General features: G+C 58.2%; 2 protein-coding genes, 1 long non-coding RNA gene and 1 other non-coding gene across 4 annotated transcripts in view; 3 read left to right on the top strand and 1 right to left on the bottom strand.

The window, feature by feature from the left end:
- Window positions 1–4,523: 4,523 nt before the first annotated feature.
- On the bottom strand, window positions 4,524–5,060 carry LOC115280533. The gene is made up of 2 exons (XR_003903827.1): window positions 4,803–5,060; window positions 4,524–4,711 (listed from the first exon to the last, which is right to left on the bottom strand). It is a non-coding gene; the product is annotated as an uncharacterized LOC115280533 (long non-coding RNA).
- Window positions 5,061–5,121: 61 nt separating this feature from the next.
- Window positions 5,122–7,425, top strand: RPL13 (ribosomal protein L13). Its single transcript, XM_029925076.1, has 6 exons — window positions 5,122–5,207; window positions 5,412–5,532; window positions 5,674–5,815; window positions 6,020–6,193; window positions 6,597–6,653; window positions 7,238–7,425. The coding sequence occupies exons 2-6, from the start codon at window positions 5,429–5,431 to the stop codon at window positions 7,394–7,396; spliced, it is 636 nt and encodes a 211-aa protein (XP_029780936.1). The 5' UTR covers window positions 5,122–5,207; window positions 5,412–5,428; the 3' UTR covers window positions 7,397–7,425.
- Window positions 5,871–5,948, top strand: LOC115281320. The gene has a single exon (XR_003904233.1). It is a non-coding gene; the product is annotated as a small nucleolar RNA MBII-202 (small nucleolar RNA).
- An 8,807-nt stretch (window positions 7,426–16,232) lies between the features above and the next one.
- Window positions 16,233–17,655, top strand: part of CPNE7 (copine 7) — a 17,166-nt gene continuing 15,743 nt past the window's right edge. The window contains exon 1 of the mRNA XM_029926068.1: window positions 16,233–16,356. Within this exon, the coding sequence (XP_029781928.1) occupies window positions 16,233–16,356 (124 nt within the window). The remainder of the gene's footprint in view (window positions 16,357–17,655) is intronic.

Raw genomic sequence — 17,655 nt, 5'->3', positions numbered from 1 at the left:
CCTGGCTCTGTGAGATTGTTTTCCCCACAGGTACAGGCGCACGTGTAGATGGGGCTTCCCAGGCTGGTGGCCAGTGACACCGTGGTTTGTGGGCATGGACTAGATCCAGGGGCAGCTTGCTCCCGCCCGGGGTCATGCAGGGGCTGTCCCCAGGGGCTCTGACTTCATCAGAGCGCTAACAGGACCTCTGAGCCAACTGCCGCCTGTCTTCCCTCCACTGGGCCTGTCCTGCTGGCGCGTCCACAGCCTCGGCGTCAGGGACGGGCCCTGGGCTCTCCAGCGTTAAAACACTGCCGCCTGCTGCCGTGCGGACCGGGGCGCCAGAGCCTGTCCTGCTGGCGTGGCCCCTGCACACAGGGGAAGCCCTGAGGCCTGCGTGGTGCCACGCAGCCGGCTCAAACCCAGACACAGGATTGTGCGTTTCAGTTTAGAATCTCAGCACAAGATGACCAACGGCAGAGCCCCCCGTTGTTGGAATCTGGGGTGAAGGCCCTGGGATGCCCCCTCACTGCAGCGAGCGTGTGCCCAGGGGTGTGCTGCATGCATGCAGGCGTCTCTGCCCACTGCTCCCACCGCATCTGCCTGCCCCAAGCAGAGGTGTCTCGCTCTGGGCCACAGGCGCATCCTACAGAGGGTAGTTCTGCGCCCGTCCCGGGACAACCGACCCAGGGCGATGCGGCGCGTGAGCAGGTGCGGGCCACACCTGAGGGCCGGCGGCTCTCAGAGGGCACTTCTGCCTTTGCCCCAGTGCCCCAAATTCATTTCCAAAGATGGGAATGTACTTAGGAGGGTTCTGGACTCTTAGCCCCAGGGTAGCACCCTCCATACCCTAACCGTGGATGTGGCCAAGCTTACTCGCTTGTACTTTACCATTAACTTGGCCCATGCCTGTCTACTTAGCCTCTAGAAAATTGTTTGCTGAGCACAAGATACACAGAAACGAAACATAAATGGCACGAGAAATGGCCCCCTACAGTGGAAGCGGGGTGGGGGTGGGGCTCGCTGCGCTGACTTCCGGAAGCAAAGTGCCGACTTTGGGCCTCCCAACTGGTCACAAGCAATGTCCCCTCCGGGTCACCAGGCACGCAGTACACAGAGCGCCAGAAGTCACAGCTCTGCTACTATCTTGTGTGTGGACTGAGGCTGCCCTGAGCCTTCTCCAACCACGTGGCTCTCCGCCCAGACCACAATGCCGGGCCGCAGCCTGACCCTCTGCCCTCTGCCCAGCGGAGGGGGTGACTAGGAGCTGACTGTAGCTTCTGGAACTGTCTTCACCCGAATCAGTGTGAGGTCTCCTCACCAGAAAAAACATGCTTTTTGGTTGTTTTTTAGTAATCTCTACTTCCAACATTGGGCTCGAACTCCCAACCCAGAGATCAAGAGTCACACGCTCTCGTGATTGAGATGGCCAGGCACCCTGAGAAAATCACGTTTTCAAAGTAAAAGTATATTTAATACCATCAACCTCAGAAGACTGAAAAGCTTTACAAGACATTAACTTAAGTTCTTTAACAATACAAATTGTTCTCTGTAATCTACACTCCTGATTCTTTTGTCCTGTTTCCAAAAAGCTCACTTTTTGTCGCAGTGTTAACAGACACGAATCATCCTAGTTTCAGGTATAAACTACGATTTGATGATTGTATGTGCTGCAGGGATCACAGGGAGCCTAGTTAACAGCTGTTTCACCTGTTAACAGGTGTTTCATGTGATGAGAACTTTGAAAGTCACACTCTTAGTAACTTTTTTTTAATGTTTATTTATTTTTGAGAGATAGAACATGAGTGGGGGAGGGGCAGAGACAGAAAGGGAGACGCAGAATGTGAAACAGTCTCTGAGGTGTCAGCACAGAGCCCAACGCGGGGCTCGAACTCTCGAACAGTGAGATCATGAGTTGAGTGGGAGTCGGACACTCAACTGACTGAACCATCCAGGCGCCCCGCTTAGCAACTTTTAAATAAAACAGCTATGATTATGACAATGTTCTCTCCTCTGCTTTTCACTGACGTGACATGTCCCTTCAGGTTGTAGGAATCTCTGTGTTAGCCTGTATCTGATTGATGGGTAGGCTACAATTCTGGGAAGCTGACGTGATGGATAGTTCGGAGTTCCGTGATGAAGCAGCAAACATTATCTGGTCTTTGCTTTTATGAGGCCGCTGCTTTTCCTAATTCAACCGGCAGCCCTTATTTATATAATACAGCTAATTTTTGCAAAGTTCTTTGGAATGTAACCTTCTCCCCCTCCCCAAAACACTATAAAATCACTGCTCCTATGATATTAGCTTAAAAAACTGAGAGGCGCCTGGGGGGCTCAGTCAGTTCCGTGTCCGACTTGGTTTCAGCTCAAGTCATGATCTCACAGTTCACAGGACTGAGCCCCATGTCATGCTCTGTGCTGACACTATGGAACCTGCTTGGGGTTCTCTGTCTCCCTCTCTCTCCAAAATAAACAAACATGAAAAAAACAATCAAGACTGTGTGTCTCAAAGAGTTCCAAAAACTAGTGGTGACGTCTCAGGTGAGACTTCTTTGCAGCCAACACCCAAAGCACCTGCTGGAGGGTGCCAGTCAGATGCAGGAGCTGAGGGGCCAGGCACTGCTAGGAGTCCCCAGGGCCCAGTCTTGCAAGGAAATTCTGGGAGACTGTGCAGAGGGTACTCCTGCACTTTCAGGCGTGTTTATCCAGGAATCACTGGCTGCCCTAAGTCTGTGCAGCTTCCAGGGACGCTAGCTAGCTCCTTCAGTGGCCCTTACGGGCCCGGGCCCAAGGCAAAAGCTCTGGGGCAGAGCTGTGGCTTCGGAACTGTGGCCCAGGGGGACAGGGTCTGTCCCTATGGCTAATGACTTTTTTTTTTTAGTTTTTTGTTTTTTTATTATTGAGACAGAGAGAGACAGACCACGAGTGGAAGATAAGCAGAGGGAGAGGCTCTGAGCTGTCAGCACAGAGCCCAAAGCGGGGCTCGAACGCACAAACCATGAGATCATTACCTGAGCCAAAGTCGGACACTTAACCAACTGAGCCACCCAGGCACCCCAACTAATGACTTTTTAAATGCGGCCAAGTCTTTGTGTCAGAAGGATTCCGGGTTGTTTCTTTCCCAACAAGAAAGCTGAGCCTGTTTCTAGCAGAATTTCATATTAAGACCATTTTACCTCACTATTCTGTGTACAAAGGAAGTCAGCGTGTATTGGAGCGTGGGATCCTGGAGTCTGCATCCAGCATAGTGTGCGCAGCAGACCAAGGTCCTCGAATTACAACTTGACGTTCGTACTGACAACTTGATTCTGAGCAGTGTTTCTATTTTCAGACCTCCAGCCCCCAACTAGTGACCCACACAGCATCTTAACTGTGAGCGGCTACAGTTCAGGTCAAGACGTGGGCCAGGGCAGATGGCAGTGCAGAAAGGGAAACTGGGGACGGGGATGGGGATGCGAATGTGTTTGAGGTTAGAACACAGTATCTGATTCATGACGATCCACTGAAAGAGGTCTGAGAAACACACGGGAGGTGCACATGAACATTCGATGGATTACGTTCAAAGAAATTCGGCGTGGGCCAAGGCAAGTACTTAGCAGATGTCTCGTCAGTGTCCCTCTGCAGCAGTCACGCTGTCACAACAGAGTGAGTGCAGGTCCACGTCCAGTTCCACCAGAACGAAGTGACTCGTGAGGCAGATGACAGTCCCTCTCAAGGACTGCCTGAGGGATCACTTGCTCTCCTCTCTCCCAAACTGGCCCCCAGCACCTCACAGAGGCAGAGCTGTGTGACATCGGTGACCACCAGCACACCCACTCACCCTGTGCTGAACACTGTGCTGTTGGCTGTGGTCTAAACACGGACACTCCTCCCCCTTCACAGAAGGGAGAAATTCAGATAATGCGCAACGTCTCAAAACTAGTACAAAGGTACCCAAGCAACCCCCACAGCCGCTTTCTTACAGACTCGTCACCGACCCTCCAGTTTAGCCCATCTGTGCTTGTGAAACTGGCCGACCAGGCTTTAACCTTAACATCGCAGACAGATCCACTCCCAAGTTCAGAAGTACTTTGAGCCTCGAAAAGGGTCGCCAAGTGGGGCTGACAGAGCCCTTGTTTGCTACCTGAGCACACGGAGGTAGGGCTTGGACTTCCCGGGTAGGCTCAGGGCCTCGGTGTCCACAGGCTGCCGGTGCTTCGTGAATAACACACGTTCCCTGCCCTTTCTACCCCTCCTGGGTCCCTAGCCAAACCCTGTAATTCCTCAGTGACTCTCACCCTGACTTTTCTAACACCCAAGAGCGTCTCACAGGGCAGATCACTGTGTCAGCGCCCCATTTACTCAGTGAAGCACACAGGCCTCCAAACTTCTCATTTCGTGTCATAAAATTCTTCGAGTGTTGAGTTTCGTTAGGAAGAAGCCTAGTGTCTGGGGGGAGAGTGGGAGAGGAGCCAAGTTACCAGGCTGCAAAGGCTCCCGGAGAGGTGCCGGCTTGGCGGTTTCCCAGACTCGCCCCGCAGAATAGAAGACGCGCAGGGCAGAGGTCACGGAGCGACACCAGGCGGTTTAATACATGGTTTTTGCGACGCCCGTCTCTGTGCAGGGTCTGCCGTCCGTCACCCGGACTCTCACCCCAGGCTCCGGGGAAGGTACAGCGCTTGGGCGGTGCGGCGTGAAACCGCAGTGAAGTACTTACGCTCCGCTTAGAGCAAACACTCAACAAGTGCTAATTCTGGGTAAAGAAAGAAGCACAAATGTTTCAAAAGATTGGAAAGGCACAGACAGCGACGCGAAGGCGAGGCATTAGGGTCAGAAGTACGTACCGACTCCCGTGACGAGCAGGAGCAGGGAAGACATGGCAGCTGAACAGCCGCTGCTCTCCTCTGGCCGAGCCGCTCCTCCGTCAGGGCCGCGGAGTCCCGCGGGGCCCGGCGTCCACCCCGCTCAGCCCGGGGCCCAGACCGCGGGAGGCGGGAGGCGCCACGGCCGCGGAGTCCCGCGGGGCCCGGCGTCCACCCCGCTCAGCCCGGACCCAGACCGCGAGAGGCGGGAGGCGCCATATGCACCCACGGCCGCGAGTGCTGCCGGGAGAGCTTTGCGTCACTTCCGCGATCCCCAGCTCTGATTGGCGGGAACGCTTCGGCGCTTTTGATTGGCCGAGCCCGGCACCATCCCAGGGTGCTTTGTGGCAGCAGTTCCTTTCCGCTGGCGGTTCTCCCCCGGAGGAGGTGAGTGTGCTCGATCCGGGCGCAGTTGGCGGCGTCGGGTGGCATCCGCCGCCATCGGTGTAGGGCCGCTTCGGGCGCGGCCGCAGAGGGGCCTGGGGCCCGCGCCGCAGACGGGAGAGGGCTTTGGCCCAGGCCTTGGGGGCGGGCGCCGCGTCCGGCCGAAGCCCGGGCCCTGACTCTCTGCCCTCCCCCGTGACCCCCCAGGCCCGTAGGCAGCAGCCATGGCGCCCAGCCGCAATGGCATGATCCTGAAGCCCCACTTCCACAAGGACTGGCAGCGGCGCGTGGCCACGTGGTTCAACCAGCCGGCGCGGAAGATCCGCAGGTGAGCCGACGCTGCCGGGTGGGGCCGCGGGGAGCCCCCGGTCAGGTGCACTTGGACCCTTTGGCCTGATGGCCGCGCGGCCTTCGGGAGCCTGGGCGGGGCCGGGGGCCAGCTGACCGCCGCCCGCCTCTGTCCGCCCAGACGCAAGGCCCGGCAAGCCAAGGCACGGCGCATCGCCCCGCGCCCCGCGTCCGGACCCATCCGGCCGATCGTCAGGTGCCCCACGGTGCGGTATCACACCAAAGTGCGAGCCGGCAGAGGCTTCAGCTTGGAGGAGCTGCGGGTGAGTGTCCGCGCGGGAGGCGCGGGGGGGCTCTGCTGGGCGGCCCCCGGTCTGGTGATGACGTTCTCCGGAATCGCTGCACCTCCTTGATGAGAGCGCATTTGAACCCTTTTCCATCTGACGGCCGGGCGGCCGGGCGGGGGCGCGGCGACCGGAGACGGGGGCGGGGGGCTGCATCCCTGTCTGTCGTTCTGTTTGGGGTAGGCGGCCGGCATCCACAAGAAGGTGGCGCGGACCATCGGCATTTCCGTGGATCCGAGACGGCGGAACAAGTCCACGGAGTCCCTGCAGGCCAACGTGCAGCGGCTGAAGGAGTACCGCTCCAAGCTGCTCCTGTTCCCGCGGAGGCCGGCCGCCCCCAAGAAGGGAGACAGCTCGGTGAGTGCTCCCTCAGGCGCGGGCCGCGGGGGCTGGGCGCAGGCGCAGACCAGGCCCCGGGTCAGGGCGTTACCTTCTTCTCCACGCAAATACCCGGTCGCTTGTGGGTGGAGAAGCCGTGGCCCTCCTGACCTTCCCCTAATTGTGTTTCCCGGCCACTTTCTTGCGAGGGCCGTCAGGGTCCTGGTCCGAGCCTTTGGCTAGAGGCCGGGAGCAGGGGCTTGTTTGCTCTGTAAAATGCTTCAGGCACAAATGCTCCTCTGCAGCCGGCTAGGTAGAACCCGGGACTAGGTGACCTGTCAGCCAGGCCCAGGTGTGTGCCGGTCGCCAGGTTCACCCAGCGGAAGCCTTCGGCTGTTGGGGATTCGAGGTGAGCCCAGGTGACTCTCTTCTTACCCAACAGGCTGAGGAACTCAAATTGGCCACGCAGCTGACGGGACCGGTCATGCCCATACGGAATGTAAGTGGCTGTGTTGAGGGATGAGCTGGTGCATTTTTGGGGTAGAGACTGGGTTGAAGGGGGATGGCCGGGGCCTGTGTCAGGATTTATGGATTTGTGAAAAAGAGCCCTTCATTAACCTCGGGAGGAGCATCATTCTTAACGGGTGCTCCTTGAGGGAGGGCCTTGTCACCTCTAAGGACATTTGGGGACTCATTTGTCACACATTTTTTAATCCCCGCTCCATCCCCTTTGGAAAGCCCAGGCCACAGGTAATTCTGGGCACATTTGGTGATCAGGGCGTGCTGTGCCCTGGAGTTTCCTGAGGCAGAGAACTGGGCCTGGCCCTCCCTTGGTCTGTGTTTTCTCTCATCCACAGGGTCACAGAACCTCTCTCCCAGCACATCATCCCCCAGCCATTGTTCGCATTGCTGGGGGCGGGGGGGGGGGGGCGGAGGAGTCCCAGGCAGGGGCATTAAAATCTTTCTCTCCGCAGTGGGTGGGTAGACAGGGCACACCTCCATGGCCTCTTCGGTCCCTCTGTCCTCGGTCCTGTCTTGGGTCTCGCCACAGGCAAGGGTTTTAACCCTTGTACTCCGTTCCAGGTATACAAGAAGGAAAAAGCCAGAGTCATCACTGAGGAGGAGAAGAACTTCAAGGCATTTGCCAGTCTTCGCATGGCCCGTGCCAATGCCCGGCTTTTTGGTATCCGGGCAAAAAGGGCCAAGGAAGCTGCAGAACAGGATGTTGAAAAGAAAAAATAAAGTGCCATTGGCAGCTTGCGGTATCTGCAGTCTCTGTGTGACAGCTGTCTCCTGTGATGGGTGGGGCAAGGGCTTGGGGGGCGTGTGTGCCCTTCCTGGGGGGACCCAGCAGGGGATGACGGTGTCTCTGCAGGGTAGTTCAAAGATTGAACTGCCGTCTTTCTAAGTTGATCTTCAGAGCGCAAGTCCCAAGCAGGCTCCGTACTGTCAGTGTGGGGCCTGAGGCAGGGTCCAGACTCCTAAACCAGGAGGTTGTGATCTAAGCCAAAATCAGAGTCAGATGCTTAACTGCCTGTGCCACCCCGATGCGCGTGCGTTTTCCCTTCTATGCCTCATGGCTAGTACTTTACGGTTAACTTGACTGTTTCAGGACTTGGGGCCAGACCCTTCCTGGACTGTCTGCTCTTCTCTGTGCCCAGTAACCACATTTGCAAGGCATCCAAGCTCCGTTGCAGAAAGCTGCCATCCATCTGTCCTGAACACCCTTCCAGCTATTGAGCCTCTGTGGTGGCCAAAGCCGGGGCACCTCTGTACCTGCCCCAGAGGGAGGCTGGAGCCTGGCCAAGTGTGCCCTCGTGGGCAGGCAGTGCTATGCCTGGACCCTTGGTGGCAGCGTTTGAAACCAGCGCTTGGTGTCCCTTTGGGTGGAGTGCTGAGGTCCGGCCCTTCGGGGGTAGGCATCCACAAGCCACGAGAAGTGCGTTTATGTGACCGGCACCCGTACCGCCACCCGGGCTTGTTTGGAACCGGATCCCAAATAGGTTTTCATGTAACAGGTGACTTGGAAGACAGTCCACCCTTCTCATTCCTGAATGGGACGGTTTGTAAGGGTCGACCCCTGTGCCCCTGGGAGATGCTGTACCATGAGAGCATCAGCTGCACGGAGGTTTGGAATTTGTGTCCTGGACGGTCCTGTGATTAGGGGGTGGCCCGCTGGCACCGCTTCCGCTGGGTTTGTGCTGAGAACTCCAGTGTGGAGTGGGATTAAGCTACCGGACTGGCGGATCTGCCCTTGTGCCAGACTCTAAGCTTCCAGGAAAGTGCAGGGTTGTGGCCCTGACCGACCGCACCTGTGCTCCAGCCTTTGGCTTGAGGGGAAGAGACATTTACGTGGCCTTCAGTCCCTTCTGGATGTTCCCTGTCCTGGCATTGTGCCACCCGAATGAAGAGCCTTTCCCAATGTAAGGAGCACCTGGGACAAGTGGGACCCCTGTTGAGAAAGGCCTTGGGTAGGAGACCGCTGCTCTAGGACCCTGTTCGCTGGGTTCCCTGGGCAGCCCTATCCTGACCCTGTCCAGTGGTGGCTCCGCTGTGTCCCCCAGACTAAGCCGCTTTCAAGGGCCTCTTAGCGCAATGCCATGAACTTTGGTGTGCAGGGTAGGCCCTGCGCCCTGCGGGCAAGCTAGGTGTGCAGGAAGTGAGCCTGACCTCGGAGACAGGCTCGGAGCCCTACCAAAGCGGCTTCTGTAGGTGCCAGGCCCGGCTGGCTCTTCCCTGCTTTGATCCACTAAACTCTGGACCTTTGGCTGTGAGGCCTTCTTTCTCCCCTGCAGTCTGGAATGCTCTTGATGGGTTCGTACATTTTTACATCACCCAGGACTTGGGTGAATCTGGTACCGGAAGTGATTATGGATTGGACAGCTCAGCTGTGGCCCTTTCTGGGGAGCAGGGAGCCCTGGCCCAGCCCTTCCTGAGGCGGAGGAAGGATCCCTGCGAGGTGGAGCTGCAAGCCTGGAGGGCAGGCGGTGCCCACCAGCCTGGAGACCCTAAGCGCTGCCGGAGGGGTGGTGAGGCCCTGATGCCCGGGAGTAGCTCTGGGAAGACACTCACGCACGTGGTGGAGGTGCAGGCGCCGCGAGGAGGCTGGGAGGACACCCCCCCTCCCCCCCCCGGGACTGGTCCCTCTGTCCGTCAGCTCCAAGGCAGCACTCGCCCTGCCAGGGTGATGGGGTCCTCTGTCCCCCGGCCATCCGGGCATCCCAGCTCCTGGAGGGTTTCCCCTTGAGTGCAGAACTGCCCAGGACAGATGGCTCCTGACTCAGCTGTGCGTCTGGTGCGGCGGCAGAGGCGCACTAGCAGCCTTGGAGCAGCCGGCGTGCGGCCACAAAGCGACAAGAAAATGAGGCCTCCGTCCTCTCTCTGAGCAGCTGAACCCTTCCAGCAGCCAGGGCTCTGATGAGGTGCCCCTGAGCGGGAGCCCGGCTGTGCCCGGCCCTCGCTGCGTGTGGGGAGCAGATGCGCCGCCCGGAGGGCACAGCCTGTCCAGGCAGATTCCTCCACCCCCTTCTGCGCCCAGGGAGCCCTCCGGGACACCCAGCACGTCTGACGTGGCGTTTGGCTTGGCGGGACGGTCGTGCGTGGGGTGCAAGTCCAACTGGGGGTCAGATTCCCAAAGTGGGTGCACGGGTGTCACTGGCAATGGCCACGGCATCCCGCAGGCGTGCCCAGGCTCCTGACACTGCACGGTGGCCAGTGTCACACACGAGGCTCTGCCGGTTTTCAGATGCTCCGGCAGGAGCTGCAAATGTGTTTTCTCAATGTATTTGTTTGCTTTTTTACTTATTTTTTAAACAATTGTTTTAACTTATTTTTGAGACAGAGGGTGCATGAGTCAGGGAGGGACAGAGGAAGAGAAGGGAACAGAGGATCCTAAGGAGGCTCTGCGGCGACAGCCGCGAGCCTGACATGGGCTCGAACTCAACAGGCCGGGAGATCATGACCTGAGCCAAGGTCAGCTGCTTAACTGACTGAGCTACGTGGGTGCTCTATCCCATAGTTGGTTTGTTAAAATGTCTACAATTATGGTGTTTTTATTTTTAGTATTATTTGTTTAAATATTGGTATTTTTTGAAATCTTTATTTTTGAGAGAGAGGCAGACAGTACAAGCAGGGGAGGAGCAGAGAGAGGGAGATGCAGTATCAGGTGCAGGCTCCAGGCTCTAGGCTGTCAGCACAGAGCCCAACGCGGCACTCGAACCCAGGACTGCAAGATCATGACCTGAGCTGACATTGGATGCCTAACAGACTCAGCCACCCACGTGCCCCAATATTGGTATGTTAAGGAAGAATTAAAATTAACTCTGATTTCTACTTGCTTTCAAGCTGTTGTAATTTAGAGGAAAACTGCAGTTGTTTTAGGTTACTTAGGCTTTTCCCCACTTTACTCCGTTCAAGCCAAAGTAGAAGGAGGCAAGTGCATGTTCAAAGGGCTCAGTTTCTTTTCTCTACTTTGTGTCTCATGTTACTTTTTATCTACAGGCCCTGCACTCATTGCATTTTCCTTATTGTTTCTGATGTTTGATTTTTTTTTTCTTTTCTAAGTTATAGAAAGGATGCTCTTTGTTTAAAAAAAAAAAATCCTGAAAAGGAAAGAGTGTAGACGGAAGTGAAGGGCCTCCCGGGCCCTCCTCCACCCTCCAAGCACCTAGAACAGCTTCTGCCGGAGTGGTTTATGTGAAGTTATATTCTGGTATAAACAGCTGCTTATGAAAGCAAATGGTGGGGGCGCCTGGGGCATAGCTGGAAGAGTGTGTGACTCTTGAGGTTTGTGGGTTCAAGCCCCACATTGGGTGCAAAGATCACTTAAACAAGTACTTTTTCTGAAAGCAAGTGGAATCACCCTGTGCGGCATGGCATCATGCCAGCTCGCCCAGGGCTCCGTCCCTGCCCTCCCGTGCCTGCAGAGGGCCTGGTGAAGGGTTGGGCAGTGTTTCATTTAAATGGGCCTCTGCAGGTGAGGAACGCTGGAATGCTGCCATTAACTTGGATTTCTGTGTTTGTGAGGCTGCGCCCCTCTTCTCATATTTGCTGGGAAAGTAATTTTTTGTGTGGTTCCTCTGTTACGTTCTTTGTCCATTTTTCTATTGTGATGTTTGTCATTTTCTTGAATTATAGCAGCTCTTTGCATTTTAAGGAAATTAGCCCTCTGTTACATGTTGACAATTTTTCTTCCAGTTTATTCTTCTCCTTTTAAGTCTTGCTTATATCCTTTTTTTCTTTTTTTTTTTTAAGTCATCGCTACACCCATCATGGGACCCTCGCTCATGGCCCTGTGATCCAGACTCAGACGCCATGCCAGCTGGGCTGGCCGGGCCCCCTGAGCCTTAGACCCTGCAGGTGGGCTGGAGAGGGCTGGGGTGCTCTGTTTTAGGAGGCAGTGAGCTGTGCTAGGAAGACCACAGCTCGGCCTCAGCAGTAGACACTGCTTACTCTTTTTGGCTTTTCAGCATCAGCACTCACACTGGGAGTTTCTCTGAGTTCTGGGGGAGGCAGGGCACGCCTCCCGTGGGACCGAAGGCGCCTACTCTCTGCCCCGCTTCCTTGCCCATTTCCTGGCACATGACCAGGCTCCACACTTTGCAGGCTGGTCCCCGTCCCCGGCCGGGTCACCCTTGGTGGTGCAATCTCACCATCCTTTCCACGGGCTTGGGGTACCCCCTGCCCCACCCCACAGCTCCAGGGCTTTCCCAGCGTTTCGGCTCCCTCGGCTGGAATCCGTTTTCAGTTGCTTAGAACAAGACCAGACATACTGAGCATCCTGACCCAGTCTGGCTCCAGGCCTGCCTGGTACAGACCACCCGAGTGCCCACCATGGACCAGCCACCACGGTAGGGGAGGGTATCAGGCCACAAAAAGTAAGCAGACCCTGATGGTGGGGTAGGCCCTGGGCAGACAGGTGGTAGGATGGGCCAGGGGAGGTGGAAAGGAAGGCGGAGGGATTATTTAAGGACACAGGTGTAGGGAGACAGGCATTCATTCACTCCAGTATTTATTTGGCACCTACTGTGTGCCAGGCGTGGCCCCAGCTGCAGGGACTGTATTTTCATTCTGAAGGTTCTTCAGACACAGGCTCGGGCAGCCCCCGCCGCCCCTGCAGTGTCCTCGGCACACATCTGTGTCACAGGTCGGTGGGAGGGGTGTCAGAGCCCACTGCCGTCAGGTGCCTGCAGGTCCTCTTTCCCCCTTAACGTGTCTTCTCCACGTGGCCCTGGGGCGGGACGGAGCAGGGGGTACACAGCGCATGTTGAGCACCCGCTGCGTGCCAGGCCCTGGGGCTGCCGCAGTGAATGAGTCACCACGGGTAAATTAGAAAAGAAAGTCAAAGTGGTGCGGGGGGCGTGCAGGGGGCTCGAGAGAGGGAGTGCTGGCCTGGACAGCCAGGAGGACCAGCCGGGCACAGAAGGGCCCTCAGCATAGGAAGGGAAGGCTGGCCTTCCAGAGTCTTCTCCAGACCTACCCTCCTGTCCCTCCACCTTCTCACGCTGCTCCAGAACGCAGAGGTCCGGGGCATGAGAGGGCCCTGGGTGACAGGCACCTGACCGCTGCCAGCAGGCCGTATGGGGCCGTGGGAAGGTGTGTTAGCCTTGGCTCCCCATGGCTGCAGGGCCTTAGCCGGGGCCCCTCCTTCTCAAGCCTCAGTTTCCACAGTTGCAGAGAGGAGGGGCCCCGATCCCAGAGCGCCGGGGGACAGATAGAGTGCAGCACACCATGTAGTCAGTTCCTGCCCTTCTGAAAACTTCCCCAGAAAGAGGGATGCTTTCTGGGGAGGAGGAGGCAAAAGTGGGTCACTGATGAAAGGACTGGGGACGGAGGCAGTGTCAAAGCACCGTCCAGGCGGCTCTCACCGAGAATATCATCAAAAGCCCCGGATGAATCAGGTGAGAAGAAAACCAGGACGTCCATCAGTCGGTGATGCGGCCCCGTGGACACCGCACCTGCCTGCCGCCCCGGCCCACTCCACCGTCACCCCCACGGGGACCTGCAGGCAGCTGTGTCCTCTCGGTCTGCCTGCTCCGGCCCTGGTCCTGTGGTCCCCACCGGCTGACGGCCACGCCCTGGTCTGATGCCGTCCCTTAAGTGTGTTCTGGACCCAGCAGCTTGCTTCTACTTGAATAGAGCAGCAGTGAGGGACGCCGGCCTGAAATGAGGTGACCGTGGCTCCCCGTGGCTTCTCTCTCAACCGCCTTCCTCCCCCTTGGACAGCAAGCCCTGGGGAAACAGCCTGCTGGGGTCCCCAGGCGAGTCCCTGATCACGGAAGGGCTCCTAGGTCAGGGGAAGCCAGAGGGGAGGTCTGGTTCTGGATGGCATCTGGCCTGTGGCCCCGCCCCCAGCAAGCATGTGACCTGTCATTGGGCGAGGGAACAGCAAAGCCCCTGAGATACTGGGGGGGAGGCCAGGAAGGGCCAAGCGAGGCGAGGTACAAGGTTCTGAGTGGAGTTGCGTGGTTGGGCTGGAATCCCAGCTCTGCCCCTGCTGTGTGACCTCAGTCTAGACATCACCCACTCTGAGCCATTGTCTTCTCATTGACAAAACAGGTGATATCACCTGCCTTGCAGGGGCTTGGGGCAGGAGGGGATGGCAGCAGGGATTGAGTGTGGGAAGGCCCCGAGACAAGGGACACAGTGTTCTCGGAGAAGGAGCCTGTCAGGGCGCTTTGGGTCTGAATGTGTTTGCTCTCAGGCATGTGTGCATGTATCCAGCCACGTATGAGTCTTTGGGCCCATCTGGTACTGTGTGCACATGGCCAGTGAACGCATGTGTGGACCCCACACGTACATGTGCTTTGTGTCTGTGTGCTGCGTACATGCGTGTGCTGTGTGCGTATGTGGTGTACATGTGTGCTGCATGCATGTGTGTACTGTGTAGATGCGTGTGTTGTAGGTGTGTGCTGTGTACATGTGCACGGCATGCATGTGTGCTGTGTGCATGTGTACATGTGTGTGCTGTGTACATGTGCGTGTTGTGTGCGTATGTGGTGTACATGTGTGCTGCGTGCATGTGTGTACTGTGTAGATGCGTGTGTTGTAGGTGTGTGCTGTGTACAGTGCGCGGCATGCATGTGTGTTGTGTGCATGTGTGTACATGCGTGTGCTGTGTACATGAGTGTGCTGTGTGCGTATGTGGTGTACATGTGTGCTGCGTGCATGTGTGTACTGTGTAGATGCGTGTGTTGTAGGTGTGTGCGGTGTACACGTGCACGGCATGCATGTGTGCTGTGTGCATGTGTGTACATGCATGTGCTGTGTACATGTGTGCCGTGTGCACAGTGGGGGATGAGGGAGGAAGGTCCCACCGGCCCTGCCTCAGTCCCCGCTCTCTGGTGCCGTCATGACCAAGTGCCCGAGGCCCCGCGGCCCCACTAGGGCCACAGACGTGTGCTGTCCGGGCAGGGTGGGCCCTCTGGGTGCGACTGTCTGATTTCTAAAGCAAGAAAAGTGTCAAATCTTGTAGGAAAACAATCCAATTGAGACAGGTTGCAGATGTCCTGAGGTAAAACGGCATTTCCCGGGAAGAAAGAAACAGGAAGAGGAGGCCGCGCTCCCATTTCACCTGATTCACAAAGCAGGCTGCTCCCGGATCCGGCCGCTGGGGGCCCCCCCGAAGCCCCCTGGCGCCCCGCTGCGGGCCTGCTTGTGAGGAGAACAGCTGCCGGAGCCCAAATAGCACCAACTGGGGCGCTTCAAACCAGCGGACGGGAGCCCCGGGATCAAGGCGCCGGCAGCCTCTGGGTCTGGCAAGGGCCTCCCCCTGCTGTGTCCTCAGGCTGGTGGGGGGTGGGGGGCGCTGAGGGGCCGCCTTCTCGGGCCCTCGTCACGGACCGAGGGGCTCCCAAAGGTCCCACCTCCTTTTATTTTTACTTTTTTTTTTTTTTTTAGTTTATTGATTGAGAAGAAAGACAGAGACAGCGTGAGTGGGGGAGGGGCAGAGAGTGAGGGAAAGAATCGCAAGCAGGCCCCGGGCTCCTGGCTACCAGCATGGAGCCCAACTCGGGGCTTGAACTCACAGAACTCAAGATCGTGCCCTGAGCCGAAACCCTGAGTCAGACGCTTACCCTACTGAGCCCCGCCAGGCCCCCCCGCAAAGGTCCCACCTCCTAATACCCTCACACTGGGGGGTCAGTTCAACACATGGGTTTGGGAGAGGGGCATAAACATTCAGTCCACACCATGGAAGAAGGCCATAGACCGTTAATCAAAGAAGAAACAAGTTACAAAGCAGAAGTAGCTTGCACAGGGTCTCATTCAACAAACATGTACTGGGCATGTAGTGTGTGCGCGCGCAGTCCTGGGCCCAGGGGCCCGCCTGTGACCCGGCAGGCTGGCCCCTCACTCTGAGTCTGAGGAGCCACGTGCGGTAAGGGCTCGGACACTGGAGGTAGCTCGTGAAAAGCGATACAAACAGATTTGCATGGAAACAAGGCTGGAGGGGTAAACGCCCCGGTGCTAACAGTGTTTATGTCCGGGCGCTGGAATTTTCGTCTCCATGTGCCTCTCCACACTTCCCGAGTTTTCAACATGGACATGTGTGCCGGTGTCCTGTGCAACCGCGACAGCAGAATATACGGACCAGGGCCTCGCCTCCCGCGGCTGGCTGCCAGGCCTCCCCCTGCCCCTGCCCTCCTGGCCCTCCCTTGTCCCCAGGGCTCTTGTGGCCCGGTGGGTGAGGAGGGAGCCTGTCTTGGGAACTCGGGAAGGCCAGGCCGGCCCAGGCACCATGGACCAGGGTAACCGGAAGTCTGCTTCTCCTTCTGTGGTTTCTTTCCATTAGTGCCGTCTGGAGCCGAGGCCAGGGCCACCCTCCCCCTCCGTGGGGGCAGCCACATCCTGGGAGGCGGTGGCCGGAGACCCCAGTGGGTCCATTAACGTCTCAGAACTCGAACTACCCCACTCTGAATGGTCTTTTCTCTGTCCCCTCGATGGAGATGTAACCTGGTCGCTGTGCGTGATGGTTAGGAACGGAACTGGGGTCAGGACCGAAGCCCCGGCCCCCACTGACGAGCCAGGTGTCTGGGCTGCACTGCTGAGCTTTCGGATGCCCCTTCTCCTCACCCGTGAGATGGGGCTGATGCAAGCATTGAGTGGCCCCACACCGCCGCAGCGAGCATGGAGCACCCAGTGGGGTGGCGAGTGCCACAGCGACCCACACCGGGCAGCTGCCACCTGGCAGCTGCAGAGGCCAGGTGTGGAAGTTGAGCTTGGGGGAGGCAGTCCTAAGGGGAAGGCCCCCTAAGTCCTGGCAGACCTAGGAGCCGGCCAGGGAAGACCCGGAGCCTTGCAGGAGATGCCGGGCCAGGCAGCATGATGCTGCGTGCCCACCGAGCCCAGCCCCTTAGCCCTATGGATGTTCAGAGCGGCCAAGGGGCTTTGCCCAGGGTGCGGGATGGGGCCGGTGTCCTGGGGGGACTGGCTCTGGGTGGCCTGGCGCCCTGTAAGCCCAAGAGCCACTGCAGCCAGCCCACATGCATGGCTGGGGGTCCCGACACTGGTCCCTTCGGCTCTGAGAAGCAGGTCTGGGCAAGAGGTAGGAGGTGCCAGGCTGGTCACAACAGAGAGCGGCTCCCAAGGCGGTCTGGACCTGTGCCAGTTCCTGAAAAGTGGCAGAATCTTCTGTAGCCCAGGAGGCCAGAGGGCATAGCGCCAGGCACCCAGTCTCTGCTCCCCAGTCCTGGCCCCTTCACCTTAAAGCCTCTTCCTGTCCCCCACCCACTGTGGCTTTGGGCCAGATCTGTGCCCTATTTTTAGGCAAAAATTGGCAAAGAGAATGGGTTGGGAATGGTTTATGCCTCTGTTAACACCTCCTCTTCCACAGGCCTTCGGCTAAGGGTGGTCCAGGGCCTGGGGAGACTCAGGGCAGGGTGGGGTCCCCCCTCTCGGCACCCAAGACCGTTCCCATCTGGCTGCAGGGAATGAATGTGGCAGGGCACCAGGCACTGCCAGGTCAGATTCTGACCCTCTGGCCGGACACCCCCAGGACAGCCAGGGGCTCCCCACTCTTGGACCACAGGTCCCACCGAGGCAGGGGCCTGTTTTCTCACCTCCGCCCAGCCCAGGGGTGCCCGGCGCACAGGGTGTGCTCCCACAGGCTCGTGGATCCCAGCGGGGCCTCGAGCCAGGTTTCTGAGGAGGAACTCAGGGAGCACTGCACCCCCACCCCTCCCCAGAGGGCCTGCTTGGCCCTGACTCCAAACCTCTCCGCAGGGTTTCCATCCTCCTCCCTCAGCCCCCACCCCCCGGGGATGGGAACCCGGCCAACCCCTGGCAACTCCAGGATGGGGGTGGTGGGGTGGGGGGCTGTGGGACTGAGGGCGGCCTCAGGCCTCCCGCAGACCCCGGCCCGGGCCCCGCCCCCGGGCTTTGCCCTCCTCTGTCCCCCTTCCCGGCCCCCCTCCTGCAGTCCCCGCGCGGTGGCGGCCGCGGGAGCCACGTGTGCGGGCGCGCGGGGAAGCGCGGCCACGCCTGGCCCGGCCATCATTCCCGAC

Source organism: Suricata suricatta, chromosome 16 (genome assembly GCF_006229205.1).
Source record: "Suricata suricatta isolate VVHF042 chromosome 16, meerkat_22Aug2017_6uvM2_HiC, whole genome shotgun sequence".
NCBI lineage: Eukaryota > Metazoa > Chordata > Mammalia > Carnivora > Herpestidae > Suricata > Suricata suricatta.
The sequence above is the reverse complement of the archived record's forward strand: the minus strand, read 5'-3'. Positions and strand labels throughout refer to the sequence as shown.